The 21,417-nt window shown below is 37.4% G+C and overlaps 1 protein-coding gene across 1 annotated transcript in view; it reads right to left on the bottom strand.

The window, feature by feature from the left end:
* LOC137498878 (uncharacterized) overlaps positions 1-21,417 on the bottom strand; it is a 148,259-nt gene that overhangs the window by 92,143 nt on the left and 34,699 nt on the right. The window contains exon 3 of the mRNA XM_068226548.1: positions 3,509-3,604. Coding sequence (XP_068082649.1) covers positions 3,509-3,604 — 96 coding nt within the window. The remainder of the gene's footprint in view (positions 1-3,508; positions 3,605-21,417) is intronic.

Genomic DNA, 21,417 nt, shown 5'->3' with positions numbered 1-21,417 from the left:
TAGTCTAGAATGTATTTTTCTTATTCCTGACCCTACATACCGATTTTCATTAAATTCTGCTCACCCATTTTCTCGTGTCTTGGCACTGATATAGCCTTAGCAACAAAAATACAAATTCATGAATATCTCTCTTACCATAGCTGGTACAGTAAGAAAGTATAAGACATAAATGATTACAAATGTATTTCTATATAACTTCAAATATATAGTATTTATTGATAGGACCACTTATAACATAAATATTTGAGAATTCAATTTTAGGCCTTCCCCTAAACAATGAAGCCACTGAGCCTGAATAAAATGATTTACGCCCTAGATAGTGGTCGCTCATTCTCTGAATTTACGTACTGAATTTCGTGCAATTCTCCTTGTCCATACAGACAGACAGTGACAGAAATGATGGAAAATTCAATAGTGCATTTCCTTGTTACTGTGGACACATCCGATACAGATATATAATGTACAAACAAAGCTCTTACTATACAGGGTGAAGCGTAATTCGCGCACTCGGTCGTCGCAGCGCGACTCCTCACATGCCAGCAATAAAAAAATGTCTCTTACAAAATTTCGTCTTGCGAGTATATCCGGTAGAAAACGGACGTTGAAGAATAGCAATCTGGCAACACTGTAACCATATGTAGGGTAACTACCGCTGTCAGCACGCCCCCGTCGTGCTGTACAGTTGGTGCAGTGGGTAGAGTTTTTGGTTGGCATGCAGGAGGTCGATGGTTCGATCCTGGGTTGAGGCGCACTTTTTATTTGCTCACTTCCATCTGACATTACCTACTGTGATACAGTAAGACACCGTTTCTGAGGTCACATGTATCCTACATTTACAACATAATAATAATAATAATAATAATAATAATAATAATAATAATAATACATTGAGATACGTACTAAACAGCATGCGGTTACCAGGCACAACACGCAATGTTGAAAGGCAGAATTATTGGGACCATGGTGATAACACATACAAATTGTAACCGAGTTTGGACATTATTCGCAGAGCACGTTGCTAGGCCTACTGGTAACGCAAGGCCCTAACGAAATGTAATGGACCTGAACGAGGCAAGAATAATAGTTGGTACTAATCTATGGGACCATTGGAGGAGGGTACAAAGAAAACAGGTTTCACATCTAGTAGATGAAGTGGTGCGAATAAATTCACGCCCATGACGTGGAAAGGGCGCCTTTCAAAGCTGACCAATGAAAACGATTGTTCGTCCATTTCTAGGATCGTAGTATGTAAGTGCAAATGGTTTCTAGAGGACCCACTGCAATCGCTGTTGACGATTAAGATGCCAGATACCATACCACCTGGACTACATTTAGGAAATAAAAAACATACGCCTCTACCCAGGATCAACCACCCGACCTCCTGCATGCTAACCCAAAACTCTATCCATTGCACCAACTGTACAATACGAGCAATGTCTGCTGACAGAGGTAGTTACCCTACATGTGGTTACAGTGTTGCCAGATTGCTAATCTTCAACGTCGTTTTTCTGCCGGATATACTCGCAAGATGAAATTTTGTAAGAGACATTTTTTTATTGCTGGCATGTGAGGAGTCGCGCTGCGACGCCCGAGTGTGCAAATTACGCTTCACCCTGTATATATATACAGATGTAGACATCAAACACACCAAGAACATTGGAATGGACCATATCGTGCCACAACATTGAAGTGATACATATTTATAAGATGGGAATTAAGGTATGAAATACGCATATAATGTGACAAGACACCAAAAATAGGCAAAACCCAATCAAAGGGTGAAACGATATGGCAATTCCTTCAAAGCAGAATGTTCAGTCGAATGGTAACCAAAGGGAAACCTATAAGGGAGGGTAAAAACAGGCACAGAATTAATCAAGGTACAGTGGACAAAGAGTCACAAACTTACCAAGTTAAGTAAAGTTACAGAATTATAGATACCGTGCAACTCTCCAGTATAACATAATTAGAATCTAATTTAATATAATATAATATATATAATATGTTTCTAGACTACATTTCTGTTTTGATCCTAACTTCAAAAAAATATCATTAAGAGGCTTAAAATCAAGGAGGTAGAAAAGCCAAAGGTAAGGGAGGGGACACTACTGCATTCCTGTGAGAGAATGATGAGCTATCAAGTGGAAGATTGCCAGTAGAGAAAGAAAACAAAGATTTCATAACATGAATTAAAGATAAGTGAAACTGAAGGTACTGTAGATACAGATAGAGAAGCGGAAGCATCTCACCATGGACCAGGTGCTAAAGATTTCCTCAAAACCATCCATTGTGGAATCAATCAGAAGTGCAAGAATATCAGCAACACACAGTTAGGATTTAGTAATGGTCTTGGAACATGTGACACAATATTTGCAATTGAAGGGCCAGAAGCCTGCAATGACAATGCAAGGAATGAGACAGGGATGAGTGTTATACCCTCTCTTCTTTAACATTTACTCAGAGCAGATACTCACTGATGTGCTTGGAGGGCCCCAAATGATATTAAATTCAACAGCAAACTTACTAACAGCACAAGGTACCAGTGTGTGGAGATCCAGTACTGATTGCAGACTGTATATAGGGATTTCAAAAACTAGTCACTGGAGTCCATGAAGCATGGATTACAGCTGAAAGACAATGTACATGGTCATAACAAAGAAGCCTACATCACCTGAAATCCTTATGGTGAACAATCAACAAATTGAGAGGGTAGAAAATATGGTATATCTCAGAGATAACATGGGACAGTTCTGTTGAAATAAATCCGAGTCCAACTTCCTAGTCCTTTGGGAACTCCCAAGCTCTTGTGTTCCAAACTTAAAGCACACAAGAGAATAGTAAAGACTTCTGACCTCTCCATCTTACTGAATCATGTAGAGATCTGGACGTTGTAGTAGTGGGATAAAAGGAAACCAAGTTTTTAGGATGTGGATTTACTGGCAAATGTGAATTCTTATGGATAGACAATGTAAAACAAAGTATTCATGAAAGAAAAAATCTATCAAACTGAGTTCATAAATTAATTAAAATGAGGAGACTGGAATATACAGGTCACATTAAGAGCAATCAACTAAGTACAGTCTGCTACAAGTAATTAAGGCAGAAAGAGGAACTGGCCGAAGATGAACACCCTGGCCCAACAATTTGAATAAAAGGCTTCGAATGACCAATTCGCACACTACACACAACAGAAGGAAAACTGCCACATTTGTAGCCAAACCCTAGATAGGATATGACAATAGGAGTGATGAAACCAGCTGCCACATGCCATGCGGTGAAGGGCCTCAGAACAACACCACTTGATATACAATACTCAGAATAACATTTTTGAACTGCTTGTAGAAAACATGAAAATTAGTTAAAATAATTTTGGCAATCTCACAATAATCCATCTTATTGATGACATCCAAATTGTGTGCTTTATAATGAGAGGTCACTTATTAAAAAATGTTCAGCTGTTTTCTCACAATTTCCACTTCAAAAATAGGTTATCAAATGATTAGCTTACCTCAAATGTGTTCATCTGTGTTTGTACTGGCTCTTCAAACTTTGATTTGGTTTCTTCTTGCAAACATGTCATCTCTGATGCAAGTTCATAATTGTCCTGTGGAAAAGTTAATATATTAGCCACATTCCTCAGACACATCTGCCAATTTAGTCACCAATTAATGAGCACGATAATTCGTCATTTCCTAATTAATGAGTCAGTTTCAAAACTTCATCATCTTTTTCAGAAAATTTCTACACATGCAGAATCCTTAAAACATGTCGGCACAGAGCCCTTCAGGAGGGGAAAGGTATCCTGTTTGAATGCTAAGAGATATTTTTGAATTCTTAAGCAATTATATAACATGATACCTTCTAAAATACCTGTGAAACACCAGAAAATGTGCAGACATAATGATTTATCCTAAAAAGCCAATTCTGGAAATTTCACAACTTAAAAATTGATTAATGTAATTTTTACATGCAATATCGGCAAGTACAGCATGGCATAAAGTACATATCTTATGTTCTCTGTGAAGTGTTCAACCTGAGGACATGATGATCCTCAACAGATCTGCCATCAGCTGCCACAGAGAGCTAAGTGTCACTGGGGAGGCATATTCAGAAAATGAGGAGTGAGGCAGTTTTCCATTGCTTTCCCCTCATAGCCAGACAGTGCTCTTACATACCAGTCTCTCATAAAAACTGAAATGGATAAATAAACCAACAAAATGAGTGACAATATCACACCCTTTCTTAAAGCAAGAGTCAATATTGGCACTGTTCATATCTCAAGCACATTCATATTGTCAGATCAAAGGATGAGTATGAGACACAAAAGCTTTGTTCGTAGTACAGTGAGAAACTGCTGCCAACTATCAGACGCATGCGCACATTCAAATTCGTGTTTGTAGTAGCGATCATCACAGTTGCTGACTACTAGTATGTTGTTCGTACAAGCTTTTCAAACTGTTGGAGAGCACCAAGCAAACCGTTGGAACAGTTTCTGATCCTGGACGAAAACTCTTTGAGTCAGCGAGTCAGAATATGCGCGCACATACCCCAGTGCCATACGTTAGTTTCATAACTGACCTAAGAATGACTTTACGGCCGTAATTAGATCATAACACATCTTCCTGTAAGCTGTGAGTGTCGAATCCTGTGTATCTGAAGTAGTTTAAGAGCAGTAAATAATGTCTGATATCGAGTCCAGTGATTCAGATGAGGTTTTTAGTCAGTCAAGCTCAAGTGATGATGATTTAGAGCTGCTTTTGGAAGTAAGACGACAGCCCAAAAACGAAGGATATTTTGAGTATACAATTCCGCAGTATAATAAGGAGTTCGTTGAACATTTTCGAGTCAGCAGAAAGTTTCTCAATATCACCGTATTATCATCACCAAGTACGTGAATTTGGAAACATTTCCGCACTCAAGTTTGGTTTGCTGGTCATGAATCTGCTGGATTTCGGGATGTTTCAGACCGATTCAATTTAACCATTAGTAGCCTACACAAGATTGTCCAAAGGATGACGTACGTTCTAAGTAATTTGTCTCGAGAAATAATCAGATGGCCTACAGCTCAAGAGAAACGTGAAATACAGGCTTATTTCCAAGCAAATGGTTTTCCAGGTGTAATTGGGGTTATAGATGGAACACATGTTAGAATTGATAAGTGAGCCACAGATCCGGATTCCTATTTCAACAGGAAACACTATTTCTCATTTCAGGTAACTTCCATGATACTTACCTAATGGTGGTTATTTGCAAAATGAAATGAGTTTTACTGCCTTGGGCCTGTTTCATAAAAGTTACAAATCACAATTTACAGACTACAAATGGATTAAACTGCTGTTTCATAAAACAAAAGTTGGCATAAAATAAAATAATCACAACATCATCGTTAAGATGACAATAGGCCTAAAGAACACAGAAGCACAAACAACAATCAGGTGTCTCGTTAAAAGTAATTTTATTGCTGGTGCTATTTTTTGTTGTTCAATTGTACACCAATAGGAGTGTGAATTCTACACCAGTGATACACCTACTCCTGTTGAGTATTAAATATGTAGTCTTTTTTTATCCACCTGTTTCCACCCTGGGCATTAATCATATGATAACGGAACAAGGTCCAACCCTTCGAAGCACGGGAGTACCGGCCAAAGAAAGGGGGGTAGAAATGTGACTCCCCAGGACTCGCAATGCTGATGCCTAATGCATGTTCACAAGAGTATGTGTAATAACATTAAAGCCTATTTTACAACATCTCCTATGTGATATCTCTCACTCCCTGATGTGACCCCTAAATATCTAATTATTTTCAAGATTGTTTTCCCCTTCCATTACGTAAATGTTTACTATCCTCTATGTTTGGTCTGCAATGCTAACTGCTCAACTCTTTTGATCATTGTCATCCCTTTTCCTGTATTTTCTCCTGCAATATTTTACACTCATCTAGAGTGGTTTTTTTTCTGTACTTAGCTAAATCATCTGCGGAAGTTTCATTTGTGAGGCCAATTCTTCTTGTATAGCCTATCCATTAAATAAATTTATATAGAGATACAGTGTACCACCTACTGGCACTTCCCTTCCCACTTTCTGAGGTTTACGTAATGACAACTTTTCCCTTACCCTCTGTTTCTTGTCCTTCAAGAAAGCTGTCACCCAGTTGACTACCCTTTCATCCAGGCCTGATTTTTCATTAATATTATGTTTTAGCCTGTCTAAAGCTTTAGACTAGTCCACTGTTGTACAGTTACCTGTTGACTCTTGTCTAAAAACTTCAGATACATCCTGCCGGAAACCAGAGAGTTAGGCTTCGCAAGGGGACCCTGTCCTGAAACCAGGGCTGTAGTCAAGTGTATGCATGGGTATATGCCGTATACCCTCTGGTTAACTCAACTCATTAGAGTATGCCTTTTGTTTTATTGCATATACCTTCTACTGTACTTTGGTTTTTTTAAATTTTGCCATTCTATCGGTGAGTTTATCAGTTTTGCTTTTTCTGATCCTCTAACAGGAGTATTCAAGGAGGCACATTTCTGAAAGACTGAGCTGCTTATTGCTCTACCCCAACAAGTTTTTCAACGCTCCAGAAAGTATGATCGTGTGAACTTTTGACATGCAGCTTGATACTGCAATTTTAGCCAAGGACATTCTAACAATTTGTATGTTTGGACAGACACCTACAATGATATCATATTTTTATGACTTGTAAGAGCAATCTGGATCCTGATTTTTCACCATACAGGTTTGAGTTTGAGGCTGATGATGCCCTTTTAATATGGGCGAAACATGTCCCTTAACATTTTATAATAATATTTGATTTCTAAAAAGATCTCTTTGTATTGAATAGGTGGATATAAAGATAAATAACACTTGTAACATACTTTGTATTTATGTACATTTCAATACGGACCTAACATGAGAATTATAACGTGTAATGAGTTTTAATTCTCCAGCTACGCCCGTAATCGTGAACATCAAAGGTTCAGCTTGATGAATAACATTATTATGTTAGTGTGTGTTTTAATTTACATTGCATTTGCTGTGTGGTTTAAAGCCTTTGTTACATTATTATCAGCCATCACTAATTTAAAATCACTACTGTTTGTTGCTTACGTTTCCAGCCTTATGTACATACATTAAAAGCTTTACCAGTCGACTGATTTAATCCTGAGAAATATATGAAGACGTGGCTGCAAAACCACTGTGCTGGAACATATACCACTTCAAGAGTTTGTTCCAGTGAAAAGTGTGATCACATATGAAGAGTGGCACCTTTGATTGTTTTTTAGTAAACAGCTGGAAGTAGGTCCAGTGAAAAACTGCTGTGTAAGTAAATTAAGATTTTCAAAATAGTACAGTCATAATCAATTTTCTACTATATGACTGATTTATACCAAATTCAGGGAGGTATGTGGTAACTAGCTGCAACTTACTGATTTTTTCATGTCAGGATGGTCTTGCATCCGGGATTTGTCGTTCGCTGTCTTAGAGTATAAGTCTACCCTGTCACTACTGTGCTGCCTGATACCAAACCACGAACTGTGTTCAACCAGCATATTGGTTCTAAACGTTCTCTGTGACTTCAGAAACATTACATATAAGATTCACTGGACAGTAATTAATGCACAGTCTACCCTTTGTACACTTGTACTACCAGAGCCTTTTCTCATTCTTTAGGTATGATCATATTATTTAGACAGAAATCACACATAAAACTCAAATAAGGTATAGTTGCCCACCTCCATTTTTTAAAACTGCTCTTGCCATTAACTTCTACACTTTTTTTTGCTCCCAAAATTTGTTATGGATATTACTCTTCAACTGCCCAAAATTACAGGTGATTTCTGTTGCTTATGTTATATCTTCCTTACCCTTCAATCTCTACTATTGCATTATATTGTTCAGTATTATCAGTAACATTCTCCTACCCCCTCTCACCCCATTTTAGATCTGGAATTTTATTTTGTATCCCAGCCTGTGCTAAAAGTTGGTCATGTTTTGCACATTTTAAATATCCTTCCCATACTATTTTCAGCATATTAAGGTCACCACCAGCAAAAATGCTTTTATTACATTTCTTTGCTTTCATCTCATACTGTATTAAATCATTTAATAATTTTTCATCCCACTCATTCCCTGTTCTATATGCCCCAAATATATCTACTTTCCTTCTCAGGTGATGAGAAGTGCAATTAATTGCATTTGAATACAGTATGTGGTGAAAATCCACAGCCTGTTTCCAGTTATTCGACTGGGTCAGTAATGGAATGAATGGAGCTCCCATCTTGCAGTGAGGGTAGGAATTGTGCCGGGTGCTGTAGCCTGTCGCACTCCTCTGGGGCAGTAATTAATGACTGACAGATGAAATGAAATGGTAATGGAGAGTGTTGCTGGTGACTTGTAAAATTATTTCAAACTGATATGAACATCCCACAACCCCCACTTACCTTGCCTCTTGTTCTTCTTCTTTTTCTTGAAAAAAGTTAATCTTCAGCCACCTTGGTATTTCTATTTCAATATAATACTGTATATTGTGACATGATGTTTAACTCTTACAGTGCCAAGATGCCGATGCATCGGCTCTTACATTCTGTACGAAAAATGCCAGGATGCCGATTCGATCGGCACCCTCTTATAAGTGGTGTAGTTATGCAGTAAGGCGCTAGATTGCACTACAAATCAAGTAGAAAGAAGGTAGAATGTTTGTAATTCCTTCTTATGTCATTAGATGGCACTGACATAGCTTCATTTCTGCTAGTTTACTAGTCAATTGTGACTGTATGATCTGTGAGCGCTTGACGTCTCTGTTCCAATATGACGGCCTCCTTGTTTGTTTATGTCCGCGTGTTGTGATTTGTTTTCAATAATTTTACGTTGTAATTCACGCATTTGAGTTATTTATCGTAATATATTAGGTTTATTATTATTTCTACTGTAGTTATAGTTACATAGCAATTTATTTAGGCCGTAAAGTTGTAAATAGTACATTTATCACAACAAGGCATGTCGTCACGTAGGCCTATTTCGGGAGAAGAAATCGAGGAACTTTTGGGTTGCTTTGAAGATGTAAGCGACTGTAATTTTAGTGAAAGTGATAATTATGATGTTTCCGGGTCTTCAGATAGCGCACCAGAGAATAATGGAGCCGTGCCATTGGCTTACAACATTTCGTTCAATGTCAAAGATTTATCGTGACAGTGCTAATGAAAATGATAATTACAGTGAATTAGATGATTGTTGGACTGAATGCATATTCCCTGCAAGTAATGTTGTCCATCCACACCATTTTTATGAAATCCCAGGGCCAATAATTGTAGGCCTAAATCAACCAGATGCTCCATCCATAGAATATTTCAATCTGTTCTCTACACGTTCATTCCTGACACTAATAGTTGATTTTGTATGTTGCTCTGATCTTCTGAACTGTTCTGTAGTAGCAAATACTGCTACTGGACACAGTTTTCTCAAATAATTACTATTACTATCCCTAAATTCATAAAATATCCAATCATTGACAGGTTACACTGTTGGTGTCCTCCCCTCCATATTTTCAATGTTTTTGGAAATTAGTTTATAAATTGGTAAGTAGACCTACATTAACAATGTAAATTGGTACATATGATTCCAGACAAGAGTTAAGATTATATATCTTCACTTAGTCACTTTGTATTCAGTGTAAAATGTGCTAATTAATTTCAAATTGTGAATTTTCCTTTTAAAAATTAAAAAGAATAATATTTTTTGCACAGTATTCCACGAAATTTTGTTTCTTGAAATGCAAGTCACATGTTTATATTCCTTGGAATATATCTAGCTAACATATCAAATTTCACCGCCATATCTTTTAAACTGAGACGTAAATAATTTCTTTTATAGAGTGATGCAAAATCCCTTGAAACATGCTTGGCATTCTATGCATATGATGCCCTACTATGGGCCGGCATCCAAAGGGTTAATATACAGTACCCTATGTTCCCCTATATATAAAAGCAATAAAAATTCAGTGCTGTATAAGATTCTAGATAACATAATATGCACCGATAATACCTGTGGCTCAAAAGGCCCTGCCTGTACAGATTTGTACAATTTGGTGTTTCTGAAGGAAGGTGGAAGGGATTTTAAATTAAAATGTTTTGACAACAATGTCCTCAACATTGGCAGAAAGGAGAGGAAAGTAGGGCTTACACCCTCTGAATTCACTATGGAATGTGACCAGTAAGAAAATATGGAAATAAATAATACTGATAATGTTCCAGTGGATGATATACATGATGAATAGTAATAGTAGAGAGTGTGGAAAAATAAGGTACAGATATCACTGTGATATACCTACTGCTCAAGAATCTGAATAATTACTGTGAAATTATTAAGAGTCCTACATGTCTGGTAATGTGACAATATTTATTTCTCAAGAGTGTTTGTAAATAAATTAACTGAATTGATTTAAAAGCAGTTTGCATGCTTATGTGTGCACTTTGAGAAGGGAAAGTATCTACTTGAGAGTTTTCTCTTCTGCTGCTAGGCCTACTCCATTAGCCTTAGCAGCAGCATCTTTGTCATACCTCTAGTTCCACCTCCCCAACAGATTCATACCCACCCCTCACCCCAGAGGACATCATTAGATTTTTCACCCTATCACTTCAGAATCTCTTTCCATACCACCACCATCTCGTCTCAACTCACATACCATGGTAATCAGGATGGTGATCCTCCCAGAAAATAAAATCCACAACATCTATATATATAAAATAATAGTTTTGTCTGTACATTGCTCAGAATTGGAAAAGAATGGTATTTCTGTATCAGTCATGTCCAAAGTAACAAGGAAATGCGCTTTTTACTTTTTCGTAATTTCTGTCTGTCTGTATACGCATCACGAGAAAACGGCTGAAGAGAATTCAATGAAAATCGGTATGTGAAGTCGGGGGATGAACCACTACAATCTAGGCTATAAATCGTTTTACTTACGCTGAGTGAAATGGTAGTTTAGGGGAAGGCCTAAAATTGAATTCTCAAATATTTTTATTATTAGTGGTCCTATCGATAAATACTACATAACTAAAGTTGTATAGAATTAAATTTCCGATCATTTATGTCATACATTCTTACCGTACCGGCTTTGATAACACAGATATTCATGAAATAGTATTTGTTGCCAAGTTCATTTCAACGCCGAGCCACGTGAAAATGGGTTAACAGAATTGAATGAAAGTCAGTATATAGAGTCGGGGAATAAGAAACTACAGTCTAAGTTATAAACAATTTTATTCATCCTGTATGAAATTGTAGTTTAGGGAAAGGCGCCTAAAATGTAATTCTTAAATACCTATGTTATTGGTCCTATCGAAAAGTACTATATAACAAAAGTTATAGAGATTACAATTTCTGACCATTTATGTTTTATTCACTTTAACCGTACCGACCATGATAAGAGTGATATTTCAGAATTGGAAGAAAACTAAATGAGAAGCCCTACAATACTGAAAGCGTATAACATTGATCAACATGACCATTGTTTTTGGGGATGTTCTTTGTCTCTTATGCTGCCGCTCAACTCCGATAGATAGGATTACTGCTGCATACCGAGTGTAACAGCCTGACTGAATATTGGCGTGAAATAGCTGGGGAGTTAGAAAACTTTCTTCTTTAGCATGTCATTCCTTTGTTTCATACATTTTCTGATACCGTACTGCTGGTACATAACTCACTGGTTCACCGTAGTATTCCAGCTATACGATTCCTACTCTGACCCGCTCTTCTGAATGAGCAATGTGTACTCCTAACCCACTTAGTAGAAGCAGCAGCAGTAGTAGTATGATCTGGTCTAGATTTACAATTTAGGCATATTCCAAATTATAGCACCACAATTCACTAAATAACTCAAAATTCAACAATGAAAAAAGCCGTTTCTTAAAAAGAGTAACTCCTCTTCACTTTTGTTAAATTTTACATTCATTTTATTCAAAATTAGCAGTGAAAAGGGGGTTTCTCTTCTGGCTTGGAAGTCAGATAGATTTTTCTGCCGCCAGTGTAGTGAATTGAGATTTTTTGACTCATCAGGTACTCCTAGGAAACAGATTAGTAAAAGGCCATAGCTTTTGCCCTGCGACTCTCCACTATTTGACCCTCCCCTCTGAAAAAAGACTAAAAGTGTTCACGGATCACGGCTGTCTGCGGCTTGGTCATTCCAGCTCTGGAACTTTTGGAGTGTTGGATCGGTAGCGTAGTACTGTTCATTAAAAGTGAGAAAATGTGTGGTTTTTCATTTGATCGAGTATTCCATGGGAAATCGTTGCTTTTACTCGCACCATTCCTATTGACGTCATTGTAATGACCTATGTTCATTTCAGTTGGGAAAACCACTAAGACAGTCTTTCTGTGGATGTAAAAAGGCAGGTGGTTAGTGAGTGTCTGCCATTATAAAGCAATTCGCCAACCTGATTCTAACTGATGGTAGGCAAGCGGGACTACCATTACAATAAAAATTACCTAACGCAGTCTTCGTATGAGAAAAAGTTTGGTGATTTCTCCGTCACGTTTCCAGGGTAACATTAAGAGCTATGCAATTTAATTCAGTCTTGCTCACAACGTGTACTCTACCTAACCTACAATTCTGTTTACTATGTAGAATTCCATAGCAAAGCACGGGTACATCAGCTAGTACTGGATAAATTTGTACAATCCTTTATTCACCTATTCACACATATCATAACTCTCAATATTCTCCATCATCTTATTCGCACAGCTCATTATACACCCAACCTAAAAATAAAAAGCAATTGTCAGTGCATTTAAAAACAACCCAAAAGTAGAATCCCCCAGCCATATGACAACTATAATAAAACTTAATTTCAGTAGCTAAGAGGCCGATAACTACTCTCTCCCAACCAGGGGCGGCCGTACCTTATGTGCTGAAGTGCTGCAGCACATTGCCAATTTGAAAAATAAATTACTTCAAAAATATTATCTACAATCAAATACAGTGCAATGGAAAAGACGTCAGCTAAAGAATAGGAAGTTATGCAACTCCCCTAACAACCAGGTAGCTAGTCGTGCGCTCCACGCCGGGTGCTGTGCGACCACAGCTCAGCGAGAATTTCTAAGCTTTTAGCCAGAAACCAGGAACTCTGCCTTTAGTGCATGCATGCCCAACTTTTCCGATAAACTGTGGAAACAGCCAAAACATCACTTCACTGCAATTCTTCATTCGACCACAGACAGGCAGCACTAGTCACACTTGCATTACGACCGATATGAGAACGTGGCAGGTGGCACCCTCTTGACTCAGCGATAGTATGGAGGGGATCGCATCAAAGCAAACAGGAAAACAAAATACTGTAGAGCTGTTCCCACCAGGTCTTTTAATACCAAAGAGTATAGAATACTACCAACTTGCCTATCCCATAGCCACATTTATAAATCGATGAACTATAAAAATTGTACTTTCTATGTTGTCAAAATAAGGACATGGTATTGTGATTGTCTTTAATTAATTAAAAATGTCTATTTTCTAAATGTCACCATAAAAACATAACATGTAATTTTGCATTACAACATTGCTGGTTTTATTTCAATGATGTTGGTAACATTGGGAAGTTCTTTTTTGCGCGCTCACACCAAGTGTTTGAGTTCGAAAATATTTTGCCATTGCAGGTGTTATTGCGTGTTTAGTTATATAGTTTTATAGTTTTTTTATGAGGAATGTGTATATATGTTGGGGTTGTTTGTGTGTTTGTTCAGTGTGGAAAACTCAGTGGAGGGCTTCTTGAAAACCACATACCGGTATGTTTGTAAATAATTTTTATTTTTTGGAGGGTAGATGGGTTCCACCACACAACTGAATTTCTGCACCAGCAGCCACTGCTCCCAACAAACTCTTGCACCGACCCAACCACCTTCCTCATTCCCAAACATCACCTAACCCACCAAAATCTCGTGGCTACAGAAAGGGCGTAACCCTCCAAGTGGCTCACCTTCCCCTCCCCCCCCTAGGGTAGTAGTACCATCCTCTGTGTTTCTTCATTATATTCCATTGTTGTACAACATTATATCTTAAAATTTCTGATCTTAAGGCTTCCCACTTCTCTCTTATGTTTTTTTTTACGAATCAAGCAATAACTTGGTGGTGTTATTACTCCACTTCACACACTGTGAAACATTTTCATCCAGATTTATCTCATGTGCTTCTACACACGGATTAACTGAAGGGCTCTCTGCTCCATGGAATACCAGGAAGTTGCTCAAGTAACCTACAAAATATGTAAAATTACATAAATATAAGTCCACTTCTGTATTTATGTCTAAGCATATATATATTTCAGACATTCAAACTAATACTATTTAGTCATTCACGTTATCTTACCGTGTTCATCCATTTCAAGGCTTGAAGTTGAGAATAAAATCCAAATTAATTTGTTCAGTTCACAGTGTACATAACACAACGCCTAGGCAATACAACACGTGGACTAAAACAGCTGATGTCTCCAACCACCACTTCCGTTCATAGAGGAAATCAGCTCATCACGTTTCAAACGTGTTGCCAACCGCGCATGCACATATGTTCGATAAGTCGAACTATCACGGATTCGCTCTGTGAACAAACCTAAAATAATTATGACAGACATGTTTCTGTCCCACACCAGAAGACATCAGGCATGGAGCACACAGTGTCACCAGAGATGGTTTTTGGCAGCTTAACTCATATGAAATTTTGGAGAGAATATCATGAAGGATATAATGCTCGTCACTCATATCTGTAACAGTGTATTTGCCTCACTACATTCTCTGAAATATCACCAACATATTTTAACATTTAATATGAAAGTCAGGCTTGAAAAAACATTACTTCTTCCTATATTCATAGAATCAACAAAAGAACAAATTAGACAGATAAAAATGACCACAAATTCCTGCATCAGATTTATATTTTCCTTACAGTGTGACTCACATGTCACACCATATTACGAGCAACTTTCCCTTCTGAAATTTGTAGGACTTGGAAATCTTCATATAGCCGTGTTGATGTTCAGATCACTGAGAGAACTCCCCAGTACATGTCTTCAAACTTGATACACCTTTCATGTTTTGACCAGTAAAATACACACTCTGTCACTACACTTGCCATTACCTTCAGCAGGTCAGCTGCCTACAATTTCTCATTTATTGTGATGGGAACTACATTATGGAAATCTGCTCCAAATAACATTTGCAGCAGTAACTCACTAGAGTCTTTACAGTTTGCCTACAGAATGTACCACTTAGATGCATAAACCAATGGAGTGAATGTGGATAAGTGAATGATGATGAGTGTCTGTGTGTGTAATTTAGTTAATATTCAACACATTAATTTAAAAGTACTCTTAGATAAAATGTCATTCAATAATTTGACAAATTATATGTACATATTGGTATAACTTTTATGTTGCATTTATTTCAAATTATATTACAAATAATTTTCTTTTAAAATATATTAACCTGTCAACAATTTTTCTTAAAAAAAGGTAAAAATGTAATAATTACAATACAATACAATAGATTTATTTTGTCTGGCAAGATTAAGGCCATTAGGCCCTCTCTTCCATCTAACCTGAAAATACAGTTTCTACACATGCAAAATTGAAATAAATACACTTACATTGAAACATCTTGCAACTACTAAACAATACAATATTATGATAAGAAATAAACAAATAAAAATAGGAAAAAATAGGAGAATGATGATGATGGTGGTGGTGATGATGAAGATGATTATTTACACAATTATGACATGATAAGCTAATTTCTATTATCCTTGGTGATAACAGTGGGATTATATAAAGTCTATAGTTTGAGGAAGGCTAAATCTACAATATTTCTATGGCATTACTTAGTAGGTACCGGAGACAAAGTTGCCTAAAACTAGCAGGCGAGGCTCCTCTGACAGAGACGGGTAGTGCATTCCATTGTCGTGCCGAAGAAATAACAAATGAGTTTATGTATCGTGTGGTGAGGTGGAATAAATAAGAGTGTATCTGATTTTGACCGTGTTCCAAAACTGTGATTGGATGAGAGGTGGTGAAATTGACTGTACAAGTGGGGAGGGGAGCATGAGGAGAGCATTCGACAAAGAAGGCATAAAGCATGAAGATTACGGCGCTGTTTGAGTTTTAGCCAACCGAGTTCATCGTAGGCAGGTGTAACATGGTCAAAGTAACTTAGGTCACGTATATAGTGAACACAGGCATTTTGCACGCGTTGTAGTTTGTTGTTAAGAGTAGCAGTCAGGTCGTTGTACACTGCATCACAGTAGTCGAAATGAGGTAATACCAGAGTGCAAATAAGGTGTTCTTTTAATACTTGAGAAAATATGTTGCAGAATCTTCTAAGTGAGTCAATGTTGCAAATACTTTCCTGGAGATGCTGGTAACCTGCTGCTTCCAAGAAAGATATTCGTCTATCAGAACGCCGAGATCTTTGACAGATTCACTGAAATCAATGGGTGAATTTTGTAGGTAGAGTTTTGGTAAAGTGAATTTGCTTATAGTTTTTGAACAAAGCCGAGGATGTGAAATTATTATAGCTTGGGACTTTACGTTATTTAATCTAAGCCCATGCATGTCAGTCCCGTTACAGATTTCTTGTAAGTCTCTATTGAAATTTTTAATTTCATCAGTTAGTCTCTCCGGTTCACAATGCAAGTATAGTTGTATATCGTCAGCGTACATGTGGTGTCTGCAGCTGTTTACCGATGACGTAATATCATTGATATACATAAAAAATAGAAGCGGTCCTAGGACAGGCCTCTGTGGAACACCAACCTCTACGGATCGCCAGGATGAATATTCATTATTGTTATTTCTTACACACTGCAGACGACCGCGGAGGTACGAATTCATCCACTGAAGACTGTTTGTCAAGAACTGGAGTTTAAATAGTTTGGAAAGTAGTATGTCTATGTCAACAGAGTCAAAAGCTTTAGAGAAGTCAAGAAGAGCTAGTATGGTAACCTGTCTTTTGTCCATCGCATTGTGAATGTCGTCTGTAACCTTAAGTAGTGCAGTAGTAGTGCTGTGGTTACGTGGAAAACCAGACTGGTGTTCGTCAAGAATATCGTGTATTTGCAAGTAGTTAGAGACTTGTTGGTGTACAATGAATTCTAGGGCTTTTGAAAAGACCAATAATATGTTCACAGGTCTATAGTCAGTTACATCTCCAGGCGGTGATTTTTTAGCAAGCGTGACGACAATGGCAGCTTTCCATAAGGAGGGATACATGCCAGTCATTAGTGAGTGTTTAAATATGTGAGTTACAGTAGGTAAAATTATGTCAATTATTGTCTTAATAAGTTCTATTTCTATGTTGTCTATCCCTTTGGACTTCGATTTTATTCTAAATATGGCTTCTTTAACTTGCAAGGGTGTCACATTTGAGAAGTAGAATTTTTCTCTGTCAGGTGCAGGGGAGTTGTAATTGCTCTTTTGCTATTTTGTTTTAGCAGGGTATGTACATGTCTAATTCTAGCGTTGCGTACTGCCTGCGATGTTTTATTTCGTAGCCGTTTAAATGCGTCAAAATTGTCCTGTGTCTGTTGTCGCTTAAACTTTCTATGTGCGGCATCTCGTCTTGCCATTAACTCCTTTAGCTCTAAGTTTAGCCATGGTCCTGGGGCTCGCATTACCTGTACTGTTTTCGGCGGGGCATGTCGATCATAGAGCGCTGTCAGATATTCGTTAAATATGTTTACTTCAATGTCAATGTCGTCAACTGTCAGCATATGGTGCCATGGAACATCCAGTGCGTCTTCAGTGAACATGCTGTAGTCAATTTTAGAGAGATGACAATTACATGTTCATATTGCGGGAGCACGCGTAACAACGCATTCTCTACGTCCTCCAAATGTCCAATCCAAGAGCAGGAACTCTGGTCATCTATTGTATTCGCTATCTGAAGATGCAATTAACCTAGGCTTTACACTGGTTTTGACTATCGCCACTACACCTCCTCCCCTCTTTCCAGCTCTGTCGTTCCGAAGTAAACAGTAGCCAGGTATGTTGAAAGTCTTCGAAGGGATCAGATCATGAAGCCAGGTTTCAGTGAGAAGGCAAACGTCAAATACGTCCGGGACAAGTTCTTTAAGTTCGTGGAAATGGGCAGACAATGAATGTACATTTAGATGAGCTATATGGAGACTTTTAGGGAAAGAGGAAACTTTAGCTAGGAGCAGGTCTCTAGTTGAGAAGGCAGGGGGGTAATTCCAGAAGGGGTCAGTGGACAGTTGTCACAAGGTAGTGTTCTGTTTGTGGTGAGTGGAGGGCTGAGTGAGGCCTTGAAAGGGATTGTGGCTGGGAAGGAATGTTCGGTACTGTCAGAGGAGAGTAACCCATTAGTTCTCGTTGCCACCTTATGCAAAATTAATAATTATGATGTGAACGAGATAATGTAACTAAAGTGAGCTAATACGCCTTATTTTATTGTAATTCTTGACAAATTATGAATTTCTTATCTTCTAATGACACAGCCCCTACCAAGCAAAATACAAAGCCTACCATTATATGGGCTTAAGTATTAAGACAGCAAAATTGAGCTAGGACATAGATTTTCCCAAACAGTTCATCACACAAAACTCCCAATTTTCTTAAAAGCAGTATAAAACACATCGCATTTCATCTCATTTTTTCCAAACCCCAACTTAAGCCTAACAAAATTTCGTTAAAGAACGAGATTAGTTTCTTATACAAGAAAACATCTTTCTTAAATAACAGATTATATGAGACCTACCTCGAAACAGCATATTTACACCCAAACGTGCAATGGAACCTTTTCCAAATTCATGTCAACAACAGATTATTTGACATGCTATGTAAGAAACAGCTGACCTTACAGAGGAAACTTAACTCACTGAAAAGAACCCAGTAACAAGCAAGAGTCTTGAAAAAGAAAGAAAAGGAACCAAAATACCTGAGAATTTAATCAAAGAACTCCAGCCTTCTGTTGTCAATATACCTAAGACAGTGTTAAACAAAGAGGAAAACTCAATTCTTTCAAAAAGCTCTAAACATAAGTGGCCAAAACCTCAACACAATGAACATAGTCACTAAGTAATAGAATCTGAGCTACCTATTAACAATATGCCATCAGAAAAACAAGATGAACTAAGAATCGACGTAAAAAAAAAGGTAGACAATATTGTTACTCCTAAAAACAAACCATAGTGTGGATTCCAACATTGAGAGAAAACTCATTTCCTAGCTTAAAAAGAAAGTTGAAGATAACGCCTCATAAATACCAAAGCAAACTGTCACAATGAATAAAATTGAACACATCGCAAAAACAAAAGATTTCTTTAATAATAGTGCTTCCTCAATATTCAAGATGATCCCACCTGCTAAAGAACACTTCCCACATTTTCACGGATCAGGAAAAAACAAAATATTCAACATGAACCCAGGTCTGCCAGCTGCAAAAGCCCTCTCCAAGATTCACAAGGTCGGTATCCCCATTTGTGCAATAATTACTTACAACCTAGTTCTTTGTACAAATTATCCCAATTCATTCAGAAGTTCCTTTAGGAAAACATCAATTTTTTATCTAACAAATCCATCAAAAAGACGACGGAATTAATAGAAAGACTAAAAGCTTTGAAACATAACCTAAACATTCCCTCCATTAATTCTATATCGTGAACATGTATCCCAGTATAAGGATTACAATTTCCTATCATTTTAAACACAGTCACCTAAGCAAGCTAGAGAGCCAGAACTTTATTTCTAATTAAAATTGGTCGTCAGTAATAAATTTTTCACTTTCAACAATATTATATATCAGCAGGATGCCGATGGCTTTTCAATGGTTTCATTGACCTGGATCATCTTAGCGGAAATTTATTTGGACTTCTTAGAACACACAAAAATTTATAGTAGTAAAACTTCTGCAAATATCCTTTTTCGGGCCAGGTATGTCGACGACACCCTAGTAATTATGGACGAACGAGTCACGAATGCAGACTCTACTCTCTTTTGCCTCAATAACACTGACCCCTATATTAAATTTACTCTCGAATCCAAGACTAATAAATCAATCAATTTTGTGATCCGACCATAAATATACTCCCATACCCTTTATCGCATACGGTTTACAGAATACCTACACAAACAGCACCACTATCTCCCGAGATACTTCTCGTCCACAAGCACACAAATGTGCAACCTACAATAGTCTAGTTTACCGTATTTTAAGATACGGATGTCTAAAAAGGCTTAAACAACGAATTAAATAATATTCGGGCAATCGCTAAGTTCAATGGATATAGCAACCTTTTCATAGAATGGATAATTAATAAATACAAACATAACCCTGGGACCACATTAAGCAAAGAAAAACCCAACCGTTCCGTTTTTTTCAACTTTCACTTTCAACAAGGATGTTTAAAACGTTAATAAGATTTTTAAGAAACGCAACACAGAAATATCTTTTTGAACCAAAAAAGGAATGTAGAAGTTCTACAAAACTTCACTTCAGTGAATTATTCTAATTTTTTCAACCCGATGAATGCTACGCCCACCTATAGACGGGCTGACGCGGCCGGTCCACCAGTGCTATGCCCGTCTATAGACAGTGCACGAGAATTTTAATTTTTTGAGTGTCCCGGTTCACTTTCGAGTGCGAATTTGATCTCTGACATGTTCTGCCATCTGTTGGGCATTTCATAGAACTAATTGATCAGAGATTATACCTTCGGGAAGCAACTTACAGAGCTTTTTGTAGACGTCTGTGGAGTTCATCTGTGATGTAAACAAACATGGCAGATCAACAATCTATTTGCTCTTGTAGCGATGTTATTCCCGATCACAGAATCTTTCAGTTATTAACCACAGCGGAAAGTGATTTTGGAGATGATCATTTTAAGGAATTGTTAAGCGATTTTGAAAGTGAGAATGACAGAGAGTGTGCCGAAAATATTGTATGTAAGAGAGAAATAAAAGCGTCCTTATAAAAGAAAGAAGAAAAGCACGATGAGTACAAAAGCTATTTTATCACTATTTTCGTGGCAGACAGATTACAGTACTTTTCTTCACCAGAGTTTCAAGTAACTGTGACAGGCTCTGAGGGCCAAGTAGTGTTTGATGATGACCCGAAAATCATTGATTATTAGAAACTTTTTTTTACCAGTGGAGTTCGTGCAGATAGTTGAACAAATCAGCATCAAAAAAACCAGTAGAAAACATTTAACGATTACCTTATTCCAGGTTTGGAAAGCATTTTAAAATATCAACTTATATACTTCTAAGAAGTTACATGTATTAGCTGCCTACAGAGTTTAGGAAATATTATTATTTTGGGCTCTTTACTTTGTATAAAGATAATGCACCCATGGGCTCATAAGTGTAGGATTTTCCATTTGCTTTTAGATTTATAATCAACCAACATTTATAAACATTTTAAGCTAAT

Source organism: Anabrus simplex, chromosome 3, assembly GCF_040414725.1.
Source record: "Anabrus simplex isolate iqAnaSimp1 chromosome 3, ASM4041472v1, whole genome shotgun sequence".
Lineage (NCBI taxonomy): Eukaryota > Metazoa > Arthropoda > Insecta > Orthoptera > Tettigoniidae > Anabrus > Anabrus simplex.
This window is presented reverse-complemented; position numbering and strand designations above follow the sequence as displayed.